General features: G+C 55.0%; 1 protein-coding gene across 2 annotated transcripts in view; it reads left to right on the top strand.

The window, feature by feature from the left end:
* The window catches only part of PPARGC1B (PPARG coactivator 1 beta), a gene marked incomplete at both ends in the record, with an annotated part of 96,128 nt that overhangs the window by 76,379 nt on the left and 3,256 nt on the right, over positions 1-16,493 (top strand). The window contains 8 exons of one of the 2 annotated variants that reach the window (XM_084252882.1): positions 2,137-2,349; positions 5,358-5,474; positions 6,737-7,892; positions 9,110-9,146; positions 9,713-9,777; positions 10,796-11,567; positions 14,133-14,208; positions 16,162-16,283. In XM_084252882.1, coding sequence (XP_084109008.1) covers positions 2,137-2,349; positions 5,358-5,474; positions 6,737-7,892; positions 9,110-9,146; positions 9,713-9,777; positions 10,796-11,567; positions 14,133-14,208; positions 16,162-16,283 — 2,558 coding nt within the window. The remainder of the gene's footprint in view (positions 1-2,136; positions 2,350-5,357; positions 5,475-6,736; positions 7,893-9,109; positions 9,147-9,712; positions 9,778-10,795; positions 11,568-14,132; positions 14,209-16,161; positions 16,284-16,493) is intronic. The other variant, XM_084252883.1, reaches the window with a different exon arrangement.

A 16,493-nucleotide genomic window follows, 5' to 3' on the forward strand; every position in this document is an offset into this window, starting at 1 on the left:
CCCTGCAAAGTCCGGGACCCATCTGCCCTCAGGTCTCCAGCCCAGGACCTGGGTCAGATCCAAGCAAAACCTTTTGTTCCAAAAACAACAAACACGTTTGTTCTCTTCTTCCCATGTCCCCCCTTCGAATTACTCAGCTGCTGCCCCGGCTGCAAGGCCTGGAATAGATTTAGTGCCGCCAAAAGGCCGTCACGAGATGTGGATTGCAGATGAACTTCCTGAGAAAAGGATAAACAGCCCGACCTGGGATGGGAAAGAGCTGGTGGAGGCACCATGTGACAGACACGCCTCCTCAGTAAAGGCCCAGAAGGAGCCTTGGCCAAGTGAGGCGGCCTGTGCTTCGCAGCGTCCGGCCTCTGCGCCGGGGCTGGTGGGCTGTGCGTGTTGACCTCACCCTGAGAGGGAGATCTCAGGAGCCAGAGAAGGGAGGGCCTTGGCCCATCTATGTGTGACATGCGCCGTGTCAGTCCTGCCTCTGCCCTGGTTGAGCTTGCGACTAGACACACGGCTCTCCCTCACCCCCCACCCACCAGCCTTAGTTTCCTCCTGCAAGGTGGAGACGAGACTGAACCCCCCCACCCCGCCCCTCGCGGAGTTTGCTGTAGAGCGTTCACTTGAAGCACCATTACCAAGCCTTTCTGTTCGTGTCATCGGCCGAATCCCTGGCCCCTGTACAAGGTTTCCCCTCTGCCTGGAATCTTCTATCTCTGCTCTTTGCCTGCTTGGTTGGAGGCTTCTCATCTTTCAAGCCTACATTTAAGGGTCAGTGGCTCCCAGCAGCCTCCGTGGACCACCCTAAAGACCCTTAGATTATCACCACATTCTTATCCTTCATCACAGCTTTCTTGTATTTTCTTCCCAGCCTTTCCTTGCTCTTGTTTACTTCTTTATATGTCACTCCTCTCTCCACTGGAGGGTAAGCTCATGAGGACAGGGGCTGTGTCAGCTTGTCATCAACAGTGCCCAGGCACAGAGTAGATGTCCAGTGCATGCCTGGTAGGGGGTGGGAGGGAGGGCATTGCCACCACTATCACCCCCCAACTACCATCATCACCCCCACCCCTACTACCAGCACCCCCATCATCATCACCCCCACCATCATCCCCACCATCATCACCAACACCACCCCTACCACCCCATCATTATCACCCCCACTAACACCCCTACCACCACTATCACCCACAGCTCCCCCACCACCATCCCTGCTACCTCCACCATCACCCACACTCCCAACCCCAATACCCATCACCCCCACCTGCACTACCCCCACACCACCATCACCACCACCTCTACCAACACCACTACCACTACCATCACCGTAACCCACCCCCACCATCACCAGCATCATCACCACCACCCCTACCATCACCCCCACCTTCTCCATCACCACCCCCACCACTCTCCACCATCATCATTAGCAAGAATCATTGCCATCACCATAGTCACAGGCCCTTACTGTGTACCAGTTTTCTGAGCATCTTACATAGGCTAACTCTAGTCCCCAGTCATGACCTTATGAAGCAGGTAGTGTTTGTTATTCCATTTAACAGATACAGAAACTAACTTACCAAGGGCCCATAGTTGAGAAGTGTGGAATCTGGGACTTGACCCCAGCCCCATAACCCAGGCTCCTAGCCACACATCTGCAGCACTCCTTGGGCGAGCTAGGCCTGGGGACTCTCAGGGACGTGGTAGTTTTATTATTACAGCCACAGTGACCGCTGCCATGGTCAGACCCTGAAGCTTCTGCCATTCCATGGGACTGCACAGGCCCCTCTGTGTGCTGCAATGGATGGCATAGACCAGCTGCGGGCCCAGGGCTGTGATGGGGGCAGCTTGCAGGTGATAACCCTGTGCCAGAGGCCACCTGCTAAGGAGCCAAGACTGGGACTCCCAGGGCAGGGCCCTTTCCATCATCACCTGCTGGTAAATTCCATGACTCCTGGAGTTGCTAGCAGGGGCACCTGCTATTCCAGCGATACTAAGATCTGATGGGGCAGATCCAGAGGGTATGGCAGGAGGGTGATGGTGGAATAGCCGCAGGTACGGAGCTGATTTTTACTGTGAGAAAGGCTGAGCCCGGGACACTGACTAACTGTCCCCTCTCTGCTGTCCCCATGCTCCTTGCTTCAGATCATCGACAGTGAGAATGAGGCCCTCCTGGCAGCGCTCACCAAGACCCTGGATGACATCCCTGAGGACGATGTGGGGCTGGGTGCCTTCCCAGCCCTGGATGCTGGGGATGCACTGTCCTATGCTTCCGCTTCGCCTACCCCTTCCTCGGCACCCCCCAGCCCCTCCCCGGAGAGACCCCCCGCCCAGGCTCCTGAGGTGGACGAGCTCTCGCTGGTGAGGAACTCTTTCCCATCATAATCATGGTGGTGGCCTGGGATTCCATGTCTGGTTGTAGGGGTGGCGGGTACCCAGGAGCCCAGCTCCTATTCCTGCCAGCAATTCATGCTCGCCAGCAATGGGGTGCATGACTGACAATGTGGACAGGGAGTGGGAGGACTCCCTTGGCCTCCCCTCTCCCTCTTGGATGGTTAGACTAACTACAGAGGCATGCCCTGCCTCTGGATTTGGATTTTCTGGATGAACCTTAATTGTGTGTTAAATGCAAACATTTTCATAAAGGTTATACAGACACGTAGAGTAAAACTCAAGCAGAAAATGTGGACAGTTAAGAGCAAAATCTCCTTACCCATCTCACAGTGGTTTTTTCCTTCTCCAGAGGTAACCATGGTTGCTGGTCTGTTTTGTGACTTTCCTTTGCTACTTTTTTTTTTAACAGTAAAATGGTGCCTACGTCATACACTGGTCTGCACCTTGCTTTTCTCAGGGTGTTGTGTGTCTTGGAAACTCTTCCAGGTGAACAGGCAGCCCTATTTCACCCTTTTTGCTGACTGCCTAGTGTTCCTTGCTGAGGATATACCAGGGCACATTTAACCAGGCCCCTGGTTGATGGGGATTTATGTTATTGCAGCTCCTTTACAGACCTTTGCCACATATAAGTGCCACATATAAATTCCTAGAAATGCAATTCCTGAGTCTACAGATATGTGATTTTCAGCATAGGCAGACTTTCAGATTTCTCTCCAAAGAAGTTGAACTGGCCCTCAGTCCCGCCAGCAAACAAATTCTGCCCATGTGAATACGCGTGGAGTGTGCACCTGGAGACCAGGTCTCAGCATTTTTCAGATTCTCCAGCCCTCAGAAGCTGCTGAATGCAGTTGCCCGTGATTGTAGCTGATGGTGCCAGAAGCTGAGATGTCATGAGCTGTGAAATCCAACTTTGCTTTTCCTGTTGAAGGCTCCTGACCTTGGAAAATGACAACTCGGCTAGGAAAACCAGAGTCTGTTAGAGCTTAGGTCATGGAGAGCTGCCAGAAAGGCCCTTGGTGGACCCTTAAGTGCAACGCTGGGCAAACTGAGGCTCAGAGCAGGCAGGGCTCTCCCAGGGCCACAAAACTAGTCGGTTAACCAGCAAAGACTAGAATCCAGGTATTCTGACTCCTAGTCTGGGCCCCCTGTCCGCACTGTCTTCAGATGCCCTAAAGGAAACATTTAGGAAGCACCTACTATGTGCCGGCACATTGTGGCTCCGGGTGATAGGGCCATTGATTCCTTTCCCACGGCAATCAAACCTACTGGGTTGGAGTCCCTGCCCACCAGTGAATGCTATGTGTCCCTGAGGCACCTACCCTCTCTGACTCAGCTGCTGGTCTGTGAGGTAGGGTTTTAATGGCGCCTCTCTCAAAGGAAGCACAGTGCTTGGCAGAAAATGCTCATTGAATGCTGTCTGAATAATAGCTATGGCACAACCTTGCGAGGTAGTAACAAAAGGAATTCTCAGAACCATTTTTGTATGGATCGCCTGAGGGACCAAAACCTCGGCGAGGCAGAGAGCGACCCCTGCCGGTCACGGGCTGTTTCCCTCCTGGCCTTACCAGGCCTCTGTCCACACACCTCATAGAGCACCGCTGCCTCAGATTGTATGCTCGACATACAGGAAACATGCTCACCATCTAGGCTCCCAACACTCCAACAGAGTTCCAGAAAGACTACGAGACATTATCCAGATGTCCAGTTTTTAACCTGGAATCATGAACCTCTACTTCCCTGTGCTTTTCTGAAATCAGCAGTTCCTTTTACATTCTTAGAGGGACTCCTGTGCTAACAAAAGTTCAGATCCAGTCATTTAGCCTACCTGTTCATTATGCCAACATAGCAGCGAAGGCCTAGAGAGGGAAAGGACTTGTCCCCTTCTCACGGAGCGCTGGGGCTGAGCTGGGCCAGAACAGGCCCCTTTCCTCTAGCTCAACTGCTTTTCCTGTGCACCTCAGAGAACCATAGCCATGCATGCATATGTTTGGGGTCTAGGTGGGGTAGTGGGGCACCTCCAGCTCCTAGGGGTCTGTGGCTCCTGGGCCTTTGGCACCCCTTGCTGGGGTGGCCTCTCTCCAAGGAAACACTCAGTGCTGTGGCAGAAACCCATCCTGCTTATCCTCTTGTTCTCAACCTGAGCTGTGATGTATCTGGGGGTGTGTGGGAGGGGGAGGCTCCCAGGCATATTGAGCTCCCTTTTCTCAGTAGGACACACTGTGCCTGTCTCCAGTGCTGAAGTGTAAGGGTCTCAGCAGTTTATCGAGAAAAAGTAGAAAGGCCTGACAAGCTTGGTGCAGTCTGCTTTGCTGTGCATACATTCCTGGATCATCCAGTCCCACCTCTCGATGGAGTCCCAAGAAAGCGGCTAATAGCAGTTGTCCCTGGGAGGGAGAATGTAGCCCTTCGGCCTGAGGAAGACTTGCTTTTCATTGTCTACCTGTTAGCATTTGTGAGAGACATTTTTTCATCACTTAGAGTATTGTTTCATTTAAAAATTGGTTTTTTAAGTAGGAATGGCAAAAAAAGAAAAAAAGAGAGAGAGAAATCAGCTGGAATCCCATGCTAAAGAATCACTGTGGAATGGAACTGCCCAGATTGTGTGTTCATACGTGTGTGTGTGTGTGTATAAGTAACACGCATTGTGTCCCAATGAAGTGTATACTTCCTGTGTTGACAGTAGATTTGTTTGGGTTTCTCAAAATCACACATATTTTCTTGGCTTATTAACTCTGAAAAAGATTTACATTTTATTGGGATCCATGTGTGTTTGGGATTGTTGGAGACCTGTTTTTTGCCTTTCATGTATAGGAACATGTTTTAGGTGACTCTCTGCCCCTACCCCACTTTCTGTGGGCCTGTGATGCCAGGGCTGGGGTGTGGTTAGCTCCCCGGAGTTGACTCCTATGGGCCTCTCCTCTAGGCCCTCTGATTGTGGCTCAGCCCTACTTCTCCCCTCTCTGCTTCTCCCTCAGCTGCAGAAGCTCCTCCTCGCCACATCCTACCCTACGTCAAGTTCAGAGACCCAGAAGGAAGGAACTGCCTGGCGTCAGGCAGGCCTCAGGTCCAAAAGTCAGCGTCCTTGTGTCAAGGTATTTCTGCAACTTGGGGATGCAGCGTCCAGCCTTTCCAGTCTCCTTCCTCGCTCTTCATACAGCTGCGTAGCCAGTGTGCTGGGCACTTGTTGAGACCCAACCTGTCTCGGGTTCTAGAAAGAGCCCATCATACCAACAGTGACTCCCATATGTGTCCCTCTCCCTGGCACTGTGTTAGGTTAACACAGTGGGTTAAAGCAGGAACAGGAAGAGGTGGCCTGCCCTCAAAGGGTTTATATTCTAATGGGGTGACAGGCCCATCCTAAGACCCTCCCAGTTGCAGAGGTCACAGTAAGAAGTTTGGATTTTTGGGAGGGAGCCACTGGAGACTCGAAAGCTCTGTCCAGACCCCCCAGGCTTAAAGCAGGCCCTTTGTGCCCCTTGGGCTCCATCTTCTGAGACCTCTAAGGAGAGACTTACTAGGTGATTGCCCAGCGTGCCTGTCACTCAGTCTGCACTCAACCCTTTCTCTCCCCCCGAACAGTGTGGGGACCACCGTATGCAGGCCACGGCCTTGAGAAGAGGAGCAGAAACTGTCCCCTGCCTGGGTTCCCCTGGAGGGTGGGCACCCTCCTGGAGCCCCTCCCTGCTTGCCCCAGCTGACCTCCCAAACAAAGGTGACAAGTTGCGCTAGAGGGAAAGCCCCTGTGGACAAGTGGGGACAGATAGGCTAGAGAGAGCTGTCAGCTGGGGCCGGTAGCAGACAGCCTGGAATACCTGCCCACAGATCCTCCCCTTTAATCTCTGGGCACTGGGAGGCTACTGAATCTTTCTTTATTTCTTTAACAGCTTTGTGGAGGTGCCACTTACATGTCATAAAAGGCACCTGTTATAAATAAAAGTATCATTCAGTGATTTTAGTCAATTTACAATCATGCAGCCATGACCACAATCCAGTTTGAGAACATTTCCATCATTCCAGAAAGATGCCCCATTAATCCCTGTCCCCGCACCCAGCCCTAGGCAACCACTAATGTACTTCCTGGCCTTACCTCGGCTGTGGCTCTGCAGAGTGGGGTGCCAGGGAAGGGTGAATTCCACCGCAGGGAGATGTGTTCGGGGCTGATCACACTGGCACTTGTCATCACCCGGGCACTGCCCAGTGCCAGACTGTGCTGGGAGCTGGGGTAGAGTGGAGGAGACCTGGCTTTTCCAGTGACCCAGGTGAGACATACTAGACCTACCAGTGACTGCAGGGCTGGGACAGAGGGGAGGGCCGGGCGGGCCTCCCTCCTCACTCTGGTCTGTTTCCCTCCTAGATGGACAGCACCCAAGACAAGAAGGCCCCGATGATGCCATCCCAGAGCCGGAGCTGTACCGAATTGCATAAGCATCTCATTTCAGTGCCGTCCTCCGCGCAGACTAAAGCCCACTCGCCAGACAGGAGCCTACAGCAACCAACACCGCTGAGTTCCCAGCTCCCAGCCAAGGAGGATGAGGAGCTGGGTGAGGACTGCCCGAGCCCCCAGCCGGCTCCATCCTCTCCCCGGGACTCCCCTGTGCCTGGCAGAACGGGCCCCAGTGTTCCAGTTTCCCAGGAGGACATGCAGGCTATGGTGCAGCTCATTCGCTACATGCACACCTACTGCCTCCCCCAGCGGAAGCTGCCCGCGCAGGCCCCAGAGCCAGGCCTGCAGCCCTGCAGCAGCCCGTCCAAGCAGGTCAGACCCCGGCCCGGCTCCCATCACCCCTCCAGAGCCTCCTGGGCCGAATTCTCCATCTTGAGGGAACTCCTGGCTCAGGACGTCCTCTGTGATGTCAGCAAGCCCTACCGCCTGGCCACGCCCGTCTATGCCTCCCTCACGCCCCGGCCCCGGCCCCGGCCTCCCAGAGAGAGCCAGGCCTCCCCCAGCCACCCATCCGCCATGGAGGAGGTGAGGATTGCAGCTTCGCCCAAGAGTGCTGGGCCTCGGCCCAGCCTGCGCCCACTCAGGCTGGAGGTGAAAGGGCATGCCAGTCGTCTGGCCAGGCTGCAGCCAGAGGAAAAAGAAGAGGAAGAGGAGGAGGAGGAAGAGGAAGAAGAAAAAGAGGAGGAGGAGGAAGAGGAAGAGGAGGAGGAGTGGGGCCGGAAAAGGCCAAGCCGGGGCCTGCCATGGACCAAGCTGGGGAGGAAGCTGGAGAGCACAGTGTGCCCCGTGCGGCGCTCCCGGAGACTGAACCCAGAGCTGGGTCCCTGGCTCACCTTCACCGAGGAGTCCCTGGGCCCCACAGAGCCCCAGGGACCTCTGTCTTCAATGCACCTGGCCCCTAAGGCCTACAACCTGGAAGGGGAGCTGGGCAGCCCCGCAGACGAGGACATTGGCCAGGACCAGCAGCTCCTGCAGGGACCCCAAATCCCGGCTCTGGAGAGCCCCTGTGAGAGTGGGTGTGGGGACACGGATGAGGACCCCAGCTGTCCACGGCTCCCTTCCAGAGGTAGTCAGTGGCGTGTGAGAGCGGGGGCAGGGATGGGCTTGGCATACCCCACTGCGCTGGGGGCCAGGAGCTCGGTGTGGGCAAGACCCTTCCCCTCTCCGACGCTCAGCTTGCCTCCTGCTAGCTGTGTGGATCTGCAGGAAACACCCTGCGTCTCTGAATGTTCATCTTGCACGGGCCAGCTGCCGCGAGGGAGCAAGATACCTGCTCTCACGGCTTAGGTTTCAGCACAGGAGACAGGCAGCCAAAAATGAACAAAAAAGGAAGATAGAGTCAACCCTTGAGCAATGTGGGGTTTAGGCGTGCTGACCCCCCCACCCTACAAGGTCAAAAATCTTTGCATAACTTTTGACTGGAAGCCTTACTGATAATAGAAATAGTCAATTAACATTTATACACTGGATTCTTACAATATACTGTATGTGTACATATATATATATGTATACTGTATTCTTACAATAAAGTCAGTTAGAAAAAAGAAAATGTAATTAGGAAAATCATAAGGAAGAGAAACTACATTTACAGTACTAATCTATTTATTGGTACCATTAGCTTACATCATCTGTTCACAAGAAAATCCACGTAAGTGTGGACCCTGGCAGTTCAAACTTGTTCAAGGGTCAGCTGTAATCACAACTTGTGATAACTGCTATAGAGAAGACTTCCTGGGTAGTGAGGTGACAGAAGGCGTGAGTCTATACATTCAGCTCTTCCATGAGGCTGACTTTTCAGTGGTAATAACAGTGGCGATACAGCAGCTCTTCTGTACCAGAGGTGCCAGCCACTGTTTTAAGACTTGGCACCGATTCTCCCCATTGACTCCTCACAGAAAGCCTATGTGGTAGGTATGTTGATGATCCCCATGTTACGATGCAGAGATGCAGATCTCTCACTGTCCGTCTGCTAGTCAGTCCTGCGTCTGGCAGAAACCAAAGCCATCACCTCCCACGGCTCTCTCCCTGCGCTGCACTGTTTGGCCAGAAGGGGTCGCCCTGGCAAGATTGAGTCCCCTGCCAGCTCCTAAATGCTACTGAAATTGGGGAATGAGTGGCTTTGAGTTGCTCTTGCCCTTCCCTAAAAGTGGCAGAGGCTTTAGGTCCCATGCTGTGCTGGATACCAATGCCCCCCATCAATGTGTGGGGTCTCCTCCAGGGGGATCATATCTCTTGGAATGCCATGTTGGGAATCTTACTTTTTCCTTTTTATCTTCTTTTCAGACTCTCCCAGGTGCCTCATGCTGGCCTTGTCACAAAGGTAGATTTTTAGAATTTATGGTATATCATTCCATGAGACTTTGTCTTGTTGGGTGTGTATGTTTGGGGTCTGGGTGGTGCAGCAGCCCCAGCCCCACCCTCCTGCCCTGAATGCCATGCGGGGCCCTTTAGAAGCAAGTTTGTTTTTAGAAACTGGTCTCTGCTGCCCCAGGAGAAAGATGGGGAATCTAGAGCATTTCGTAAGTGGTCCTCCCTCTTCAGGACCCTGGAAAGAGGTCTCTTCTGCATGGGGAAGAACTGGTAACACTGTGTGCCTTTGGGCTAGTCTCTCGCCCCCTCTGTGCTTAGGTGTTCTCTCTGTAAAATAAGGAGACTGAGTGCTTTTCTCTCCACATTGCAGTCTCTCCATGTTTCCTGAAAGAGTTGAGCAGCTCTGAATTCCTCTAACAGCCAGGATGGGGAGTCCCTGCAGATTCCCCCCAGATCCCACTTCTGTGGGCAGCAGAACTGGCCTGTCACAGGCCCTTTACCCTACTCCCTTGCTTGTGGAGATGGACCCTGCTGCTGACCAACCTCTTCCCTTTCTGTCCTCCTTGCCCCCTCCAGTGACCCTCCTTTTGGCAAGAAGAATTTTGAGCAGAACTTGACCGTGGAGCTCTGTGGCACAGCAGGTGAGTCAGGGGGCTCAGCGGGTGGGGTGCCCTGAGGGGAGCTGGTGGTGAGTCCTGACACTGAGCGGCCCCTGAGCGGTGAGGGTGCACCAAGCTCTCCCTGACCTCGCTGCACAGCTGCGTGGCCCTTGAATCCATTGTGAGGGAGTCAGAGAGAGGGTCAGAGCCAGCTTCTGTTCCCCTGCCGACCACTGGCACGAGAGCTGATGCTGGGGTCGGGAAAGGGACACACTCCTTCCCCTGAAGGAGCCGCAGTCTGGTGAGACTCACACATGATGAGTTCTGTTTGACTCAATAGTTCCTTAGTGTGTGCGAGAGCTCTGGGGGCGAAGGGGATGGGGTGTGGGGGCAACCAGAGCGAGGGCATTGGAGCTGGGCTTGCAGTATGGAGAGAAAGCAGGGAAAGGGGTCCTGGTAGCATGGTGCAAAGTATAGGTGTATGGAAAGCCAGAGGGTCTGGTGGCCTTTGCAGCTTGTCGGGGAGTATAAGGGGGTGTCACTAAAGCCACGAGGAACACCAGGCTGAGGGGTTGGGTCTCGATCCTGTAGACTTCAGGAACCCCAGAGAGGAGGAGACAGCAGGCATTTAGCAAGTTCCTTTTAGTGCCTTGGGGAGAATGAGGGCCCAGGTCAGACACGGGAGCATTCCAGATGCTATGGGGAATCTGGGTGGGAGGTTTTGCCCCTGGTGCCTGCCCACTTCTGCCCTGCAAGACGTCAGAGCAGCTGGGAGGGCTTGATGAGTGACGTGTGGAATAGGAAGAATATCTCCATGACCTAGAGGCCTCAGCTGCCATGACCAGGCGACAAGGGATGGCAAGTGGAATTCAACACGGAAGTGGTGACGGGCGTGTGAGGAGCCCCAGGCCACGTCCAGGCTCACTGCCATCAGAGCCTTCACTGGTTTCTGGGAGAGCAGTGGCGTGTCTGCCTCTTGTTTGCCGTCCCTAAGTGGGGTCTCAGTGTCCTGTGGATAAGTGTCCGTCTCCATCTCGCTTTTCTCCCCTTGCTTGGGCAGGACTCACCCCACCCACCACGCCCCCGTACAAGCCCACAGAGGAGGACCCCTTCAAACCAGACATCAAACACAGCCCAGCCCAAGACAGAGCTACCAGGCTCCCCACCCCAGAGGGCACCACAGGAGCGGCCCCCAGGCTGCCAAAGAAGCACCCGGAGCGGAGTGAGCTCCTGTCCCACCTGCGGCATGCCACGGCTCCTCCAGCCTCCCAGGCTGGTCAGAAGCGCCCCTTCTCCTGTTCCTTTGGAGACCATGACTACTGTCAGGTGCTCAAGCCAGAGGGCGCCCTGCAGAGGAAGGTGCTGAAGTCCTGGGAGCCGTCAGGAGTCCGCCTGGAGGACTGGTCCCAGCAAGTCGCCCCTCGGGCTGAGGCGCAGGCCCCTAGCAGCGAAGGCAGGAGCTGTGATGTCGGGCCCTCCCCCAAGGACAGTGTGCTGCTGAGGGACCATGAGATCCGCGCCAGCCTCACTAAGCACTTTGGGCTCCTGGAGAGCGCCCTGGAAGATGAAGACCTAGCTTCCTGCAAGAGCCCCGAATACGACACCGTCTTTGAGGACAGCAGCAGCAGCAGTGGTGAGAGCAGCTTCCTCCTGGAGGAGGAGGAGGAGGACGATGAGGAAGAGGACTCAGGGGTCAGCCCCCCTCGCTCTGACCACTGCCCCTACCAGAGCCCCCCAAGCAAGGCCAGTCGGTCTCTCTGTTCCCGAAGCCGCTCCAGCTCCGGCTCCTCCTCCTGCCGCTCCCGCTCACCAGCCACCCGAAGGACCTTCAGGTACAGGGGCATGGCCTGGGGGGGTGGGATGGTGGGCATCTGAGGGTGCAGGGGAGGGAGGGGCATCCTGGAAATGGAAATGCATTTCCCTGTATGGCCCCTGTCCTGGTAGTGTGGAGTCGGGTGAGCTGAGGCAAGCAGTGCCTGCTGTGTGATATCACGGTGTTCTGGATCCCCTGACCTCGGGGGAGGAGGAGCCCCCATCACCTGTGCTTTTATATTTCAACATAGGTTTGGGGGGAAACCTGTCCATGACCACACAGGTCAACACCTCTGTGACGTCTACAGGGAAAGGATTAGAATAATTCTGATCTGATTCTAAAGCACAGCCCAATGTAGAGCAGTGCCAGTGACGCGCCTATTCCCACTTCTGGGTTCTGCTGAGCTTACTGCAGCTCTAGCAGTCACCCCCTTACCCCACCCCCTGCTCCCTCTGCACAGGATGGTGCGTCACCAGCCTGCCTGCTCATACCCTCTTTGCTCACTGAACCGGCTGCAGAAGGAGCCAATCCAAACGTCATCGGGAAGCTGGGCAGAAAGGAGGCTGGCATATTTTGGTGGAGACAGGTTGCTTCTCTCCCTGATCACAGCAGGACCAGACGCTTGGAGGGGGGCCCTGGGTAGGAGATGCAGGTCCCACACTCTCTGTGATGCACCCCAGTGGCCACTAGATGGTGCTCACGTGTCTAACGCTGCAGCGCCCCCTGGGGGCTTCTTCCTTGCAGATGGGGAAATGATTCTGTAAGTCTGGGGGAGGGGGTGGCAAATTTGCATTTCCAACTTCCCAGGTGATGATGATGTCACCATACTGTCATTCTGGGAAGCCAGAATTCAGGCAATAGAAAGATACTTTTTCGTAGAAAAATTCAGCTTTTGTTATATATTTACATACTTATATTTACCAATGACTCTTAACTGTTTAAAAACCCGATTAAAGCAAAGCCTCCTCTCCCCTTAAAAATGGGCTGAGACAGCTAACTGGACGTTCAATTTTAGGGGCTTGGTGGACTCCCTGGACATTAATGTTAAGAAAGCCCGATCAGTTACACAAAATGAGCTGCCAGTCATTTCTCTCAAGGCCTCTGTACCCCTCTGAGCCCTCTTTGCCACTCTATGCTCGTTCCCCAGGGTCACTGTGGGCTCAGTGACCACGTCCACATCGGGCAGTTTCCTGCATCCGCCCGCGTTGGAGCTGGAGCTCCCCGCCTCCTTCCCTCCCGGCGGGTTCAGGGGTGTTTGGGAGCCCTTGTGCTCATGGGCTTCCCACAGTTTCGAGCCTCCCTGGAGATCTCCATGGATCGTCCATTTCCTTCTCTTGCTTTTGGGCCAAGCTCAGGACTATCTTTTTCTGCTCACTGGAGAAAGTTCCTGCTCAGCTACCTGGCAGCCTGGCTACCTGGTGGGCCTGAAAACTAGTCATCAGCCTTCTCCAGACCCACATTTCCTTCTGCCTTTTCCTTCCAAACATCCATTTACAGCACAAACCCCCAAACTGAGAGCCTTCCAGCCACTCTCAGACCTTCCTGCCACACCGGGCAGCCTTCGATATTTGCTGGACACATACCCTCTGGGACCCTGTTTCAGTTTCACAGATGCACTTGGAGGCACATCTGGTTCTTAACCCATTTTATAGATGAGGAACCTGAGGCTCAAGCAGGTTCAATAGAAAAAATATAACAAGTGATAGGGAGCATTCACCTGCATTTTCTAACTGGATACTCACAAATGACCAATGATTTGATTGACTTGATGCAGTTGATTTTCAATTGTATCCTGCATTAACAGATGAAGAGCTGAAGCTAGGGGACTTGAGCAACTGGCCCAAGGTCACATGGCAGGAAGGTGGTAGAGCAGGACCCCCACACAGGCTCCTCACTCAGGAGCCTCCTCCCACCCCCCATGCTGTGCTCCTGCAGTGTGTGTCCCCCCGCCTTGCTTCTCCACCCGGCAGCCTGGTCCCGAGGAGGAGAAGGCAGTGGGTGTGCAGGCAGCAGCACGCTGGAGCCGCCTCGGCCTTGCCCCCTCATGCTTCACCTGATGGCCCACTGGACCTGGGGGCAGTGAAGGCCGCATGGCTGCTTGGCTGAGGCACGAGTGCCAGAGGCCACAGGCCAGAGGCCCAGACTCAGCAACCCTGCTTTCCACTCGGACTCCCCTTTGGGTTGGGTAATCCCATATTGAACCCGAGCCTCGGCTTTCTTATCTGGAAAATGGGGGCACATGAGACCTCAGAGATTTGTTTCTTCATCAGATCAAATCTGATAATGAGGTGAAAGGACCTTTCTACCCCTCATCGCATAGAATGCCAGCCGCGGAAGGGTGACAAGGAGTCGGGAGGCGAAGTTTCCCATGCCCGAGCCCCGGAGATGGCACGAGGCGCGTTCGGGTGTGCAGGTGCGCACATGGCCCCTGCTGTCACCGCAGGGCGGGAGAGCTGGCACCTGCGCCCTCTCTAGTTTGCCCTCACCAGCTAGTCCCGAAGGCTCGAGCCTCGCCTCCCGGCAGCTCGCCTGCCCCATAGTCCCACTGAGAGTGAGTGCCTCTGCTTTGCTTGTTCACCGACAGATGTGAGAGCAGAGGGCCGTGTTCAGACGGAACGCCAAGCGTCCGGCAGGCCAGGAAGCGGCGGGAAAAGGCCATTGTAAGTGACCTGCGACGCTGGAGCCCTGAGTGATGGGGGCGAGCAGAGGAGTCAGGAAGTTTGGGGCTCCATGAATCCCAAGTCCCTGCCTGGGGAAGAAGGGCCTACAGAAATAATTTTATTTCCCTCATTTGGAAAAAACACGGGTCACCCAGGGCATCACAGATGGCCCAGGGTACAAGGTGCATGCAGTTAGAGATGACTTAGGGTGTGACAGGGCCAGAAGGACCCCCCAGGCCCCAGACCAGTCCTGCCATCACTTTCTGTGTGACCTTGGGCAGGTCTCTTAGCTTCCCTAAGCAGCAGATTTGTTCATCTACTCACAGGGAGCTGGGCCTTGTACTTCCTAAGGGTCCCGCAGCTGGATCAGGAATAAGGGGCGGACAGGACCCATCTCTCTTCACACTCCTCCCTGATGGTCCCCTCAGACTTAGTGCACAGGCTCCTGCTGGGCCTGCTGACCCTGCTGCTGCACAGAGAAAGTACATTAGTCAGGACCCAGTCCCTCGGGTCACTGAAAAGGAAGGAAGGGAAAGTAGACGGAATCACAAAATGGCCCCCTCTCTCTTGGTTGGGTTCCCCTGTGACACGGTGCCAGGGCAGGGTGGGGCTGATGGGGCTGCAGGGGGAATGTACGCCCCGGAGGAACACAGTTGTCTGCAGCTTCTTGGCACCTACACATGAATGGTCAGCAGCTGCGACATCCTGGCACTGTCCTAGGCCCTAGAGGACAACCATGGACCAGGCAGATGAAGTCCCCGCCCCTGTGGCTGAGGCAGAGGGAGGGAAAGACAGCGGCTCGTAAGCAGTGATGAGCACTGTGGTTACAGACAGGGAGGCGCTGCGAAACCAGTCCCGTCCCGACTGACACCTCTTGAGACGGGCAGTTGTGCTCTGACTGGGGGAGGGCGTTGAACATGGAAGCCTGGGAGCAGGGTCTCCCCGGGGCTGGGCCTGGGAGGTGAAAGGCGCCCACCCAGCAAGGATTCGGGAGGGCAGAGAAGGAAGGTGCTTCTCAGAAATGGGGGAAGGACATCTTTCTCTCATTGAACCCCTACATTGTAGTTGGGGTGTACAGTTCCTGTGACCACACAAGGAGCGTGGGCACCGAAGACTCTCCATCAAGGACGATGTTGGCAACGGCTGCCCTGCCTTGGCCCCCCCGTTTGGGCCCCCGGACCCTGCTGTTCTCCCTGCCTCCCCCCCATGGTAGAAGGCTCCACTATCTAACCTGTTCCTACAGGAAGCCTGTCTGAACTAGAACCAGGGGGTTTTGCGCAGGGAAACCTGTGTTTCCCAAGCAGGTCAAGGTGCCTCTTCCAGGAGCAGCAACTTTACCAGGACCCAATTTCATATCGGAGAGAGGAGGCTTCCCCTCCCTCCTCCCGCTGTGCCATTGCACTCAGCGCCCAGCTCAGGAAGGTGACCTTGGTCAGGGTGTCTAAACACCACCCTGACCATAGCAGAGACCTTATGCCCTGTGCACCCCAACCTGCTCTGACTCTGCAATGCCGCAGCTGCTAGCCTTGCCCTTTACTATGGTCAGCCACTTGCTACTGCACCCCAGCACCTCCCCCACTCCCCAGAACAAAGTTTCAGACTCAGACAGGTTCAGAAAACAAATCCCGAAGCTACTGAATGTGCAGTTATATTAAGGGTGAGGAACACTCTCTTTTCTCTGCCTACTCTCTGCTCATTTCCTTGAAGTAAGTAGTTGTTTCCTTTGGGGACTGCTTCCCCACCCGACTATTAGCAGCCCCCTCCTCCAACATGTGGGTCCTCTAGAGTAGTGACTGTCACCATCACCGTCTTCTCTGGAACAACAGCCCCACTGACGTTGATTGCCCAGCCAGGTATCAGAAACTGGGGGTGAAGATCTCCTTAGGTGCCACCACCCAGGGGCCCCAGGTAGCGAGGCAGTGACTGGACTAGGTCCCTGTGTGTCCCGAGCAGGGCGAAGGTCGCGTGGTGTACATTCGCAATCTCTCCAGCGACATGAGCTCCCGCGAGCTGAAGAGCCGCTTCGAAGTGTTTGGCGAGATTGTAGAGTGCCAGGTGCTGACCAGGAGCAAGAGGTGAGCCTGGCAAGTGTCATGTGGACCTGCCATGAATTGGGGGGAGGTGGAAGGGGAGGGATCAAGTCCTACACAGAACTGGTCACACTGATGATGCCTGAGAAGCTCTGCAAAACCAACCTGAAAAAATCCACAGCATAGATCCAAAAGAAGGACCAGGCACTATGGGGCAGTTCTGTCCTGGCATGAACACATGCTGCAGGCAGCAAG

This window comes from Talpa europaea (genome assembly GCF_964194135.1).
Source record: "Talpa europaea genome assembly, chromosome: 13".
Classification (NCBI taxonomy): Eukaryota; Metazoa; Chordata; class Mammalia; order Eulipotyphla; family Talpidae; genus Talpa; species Talpa europaea.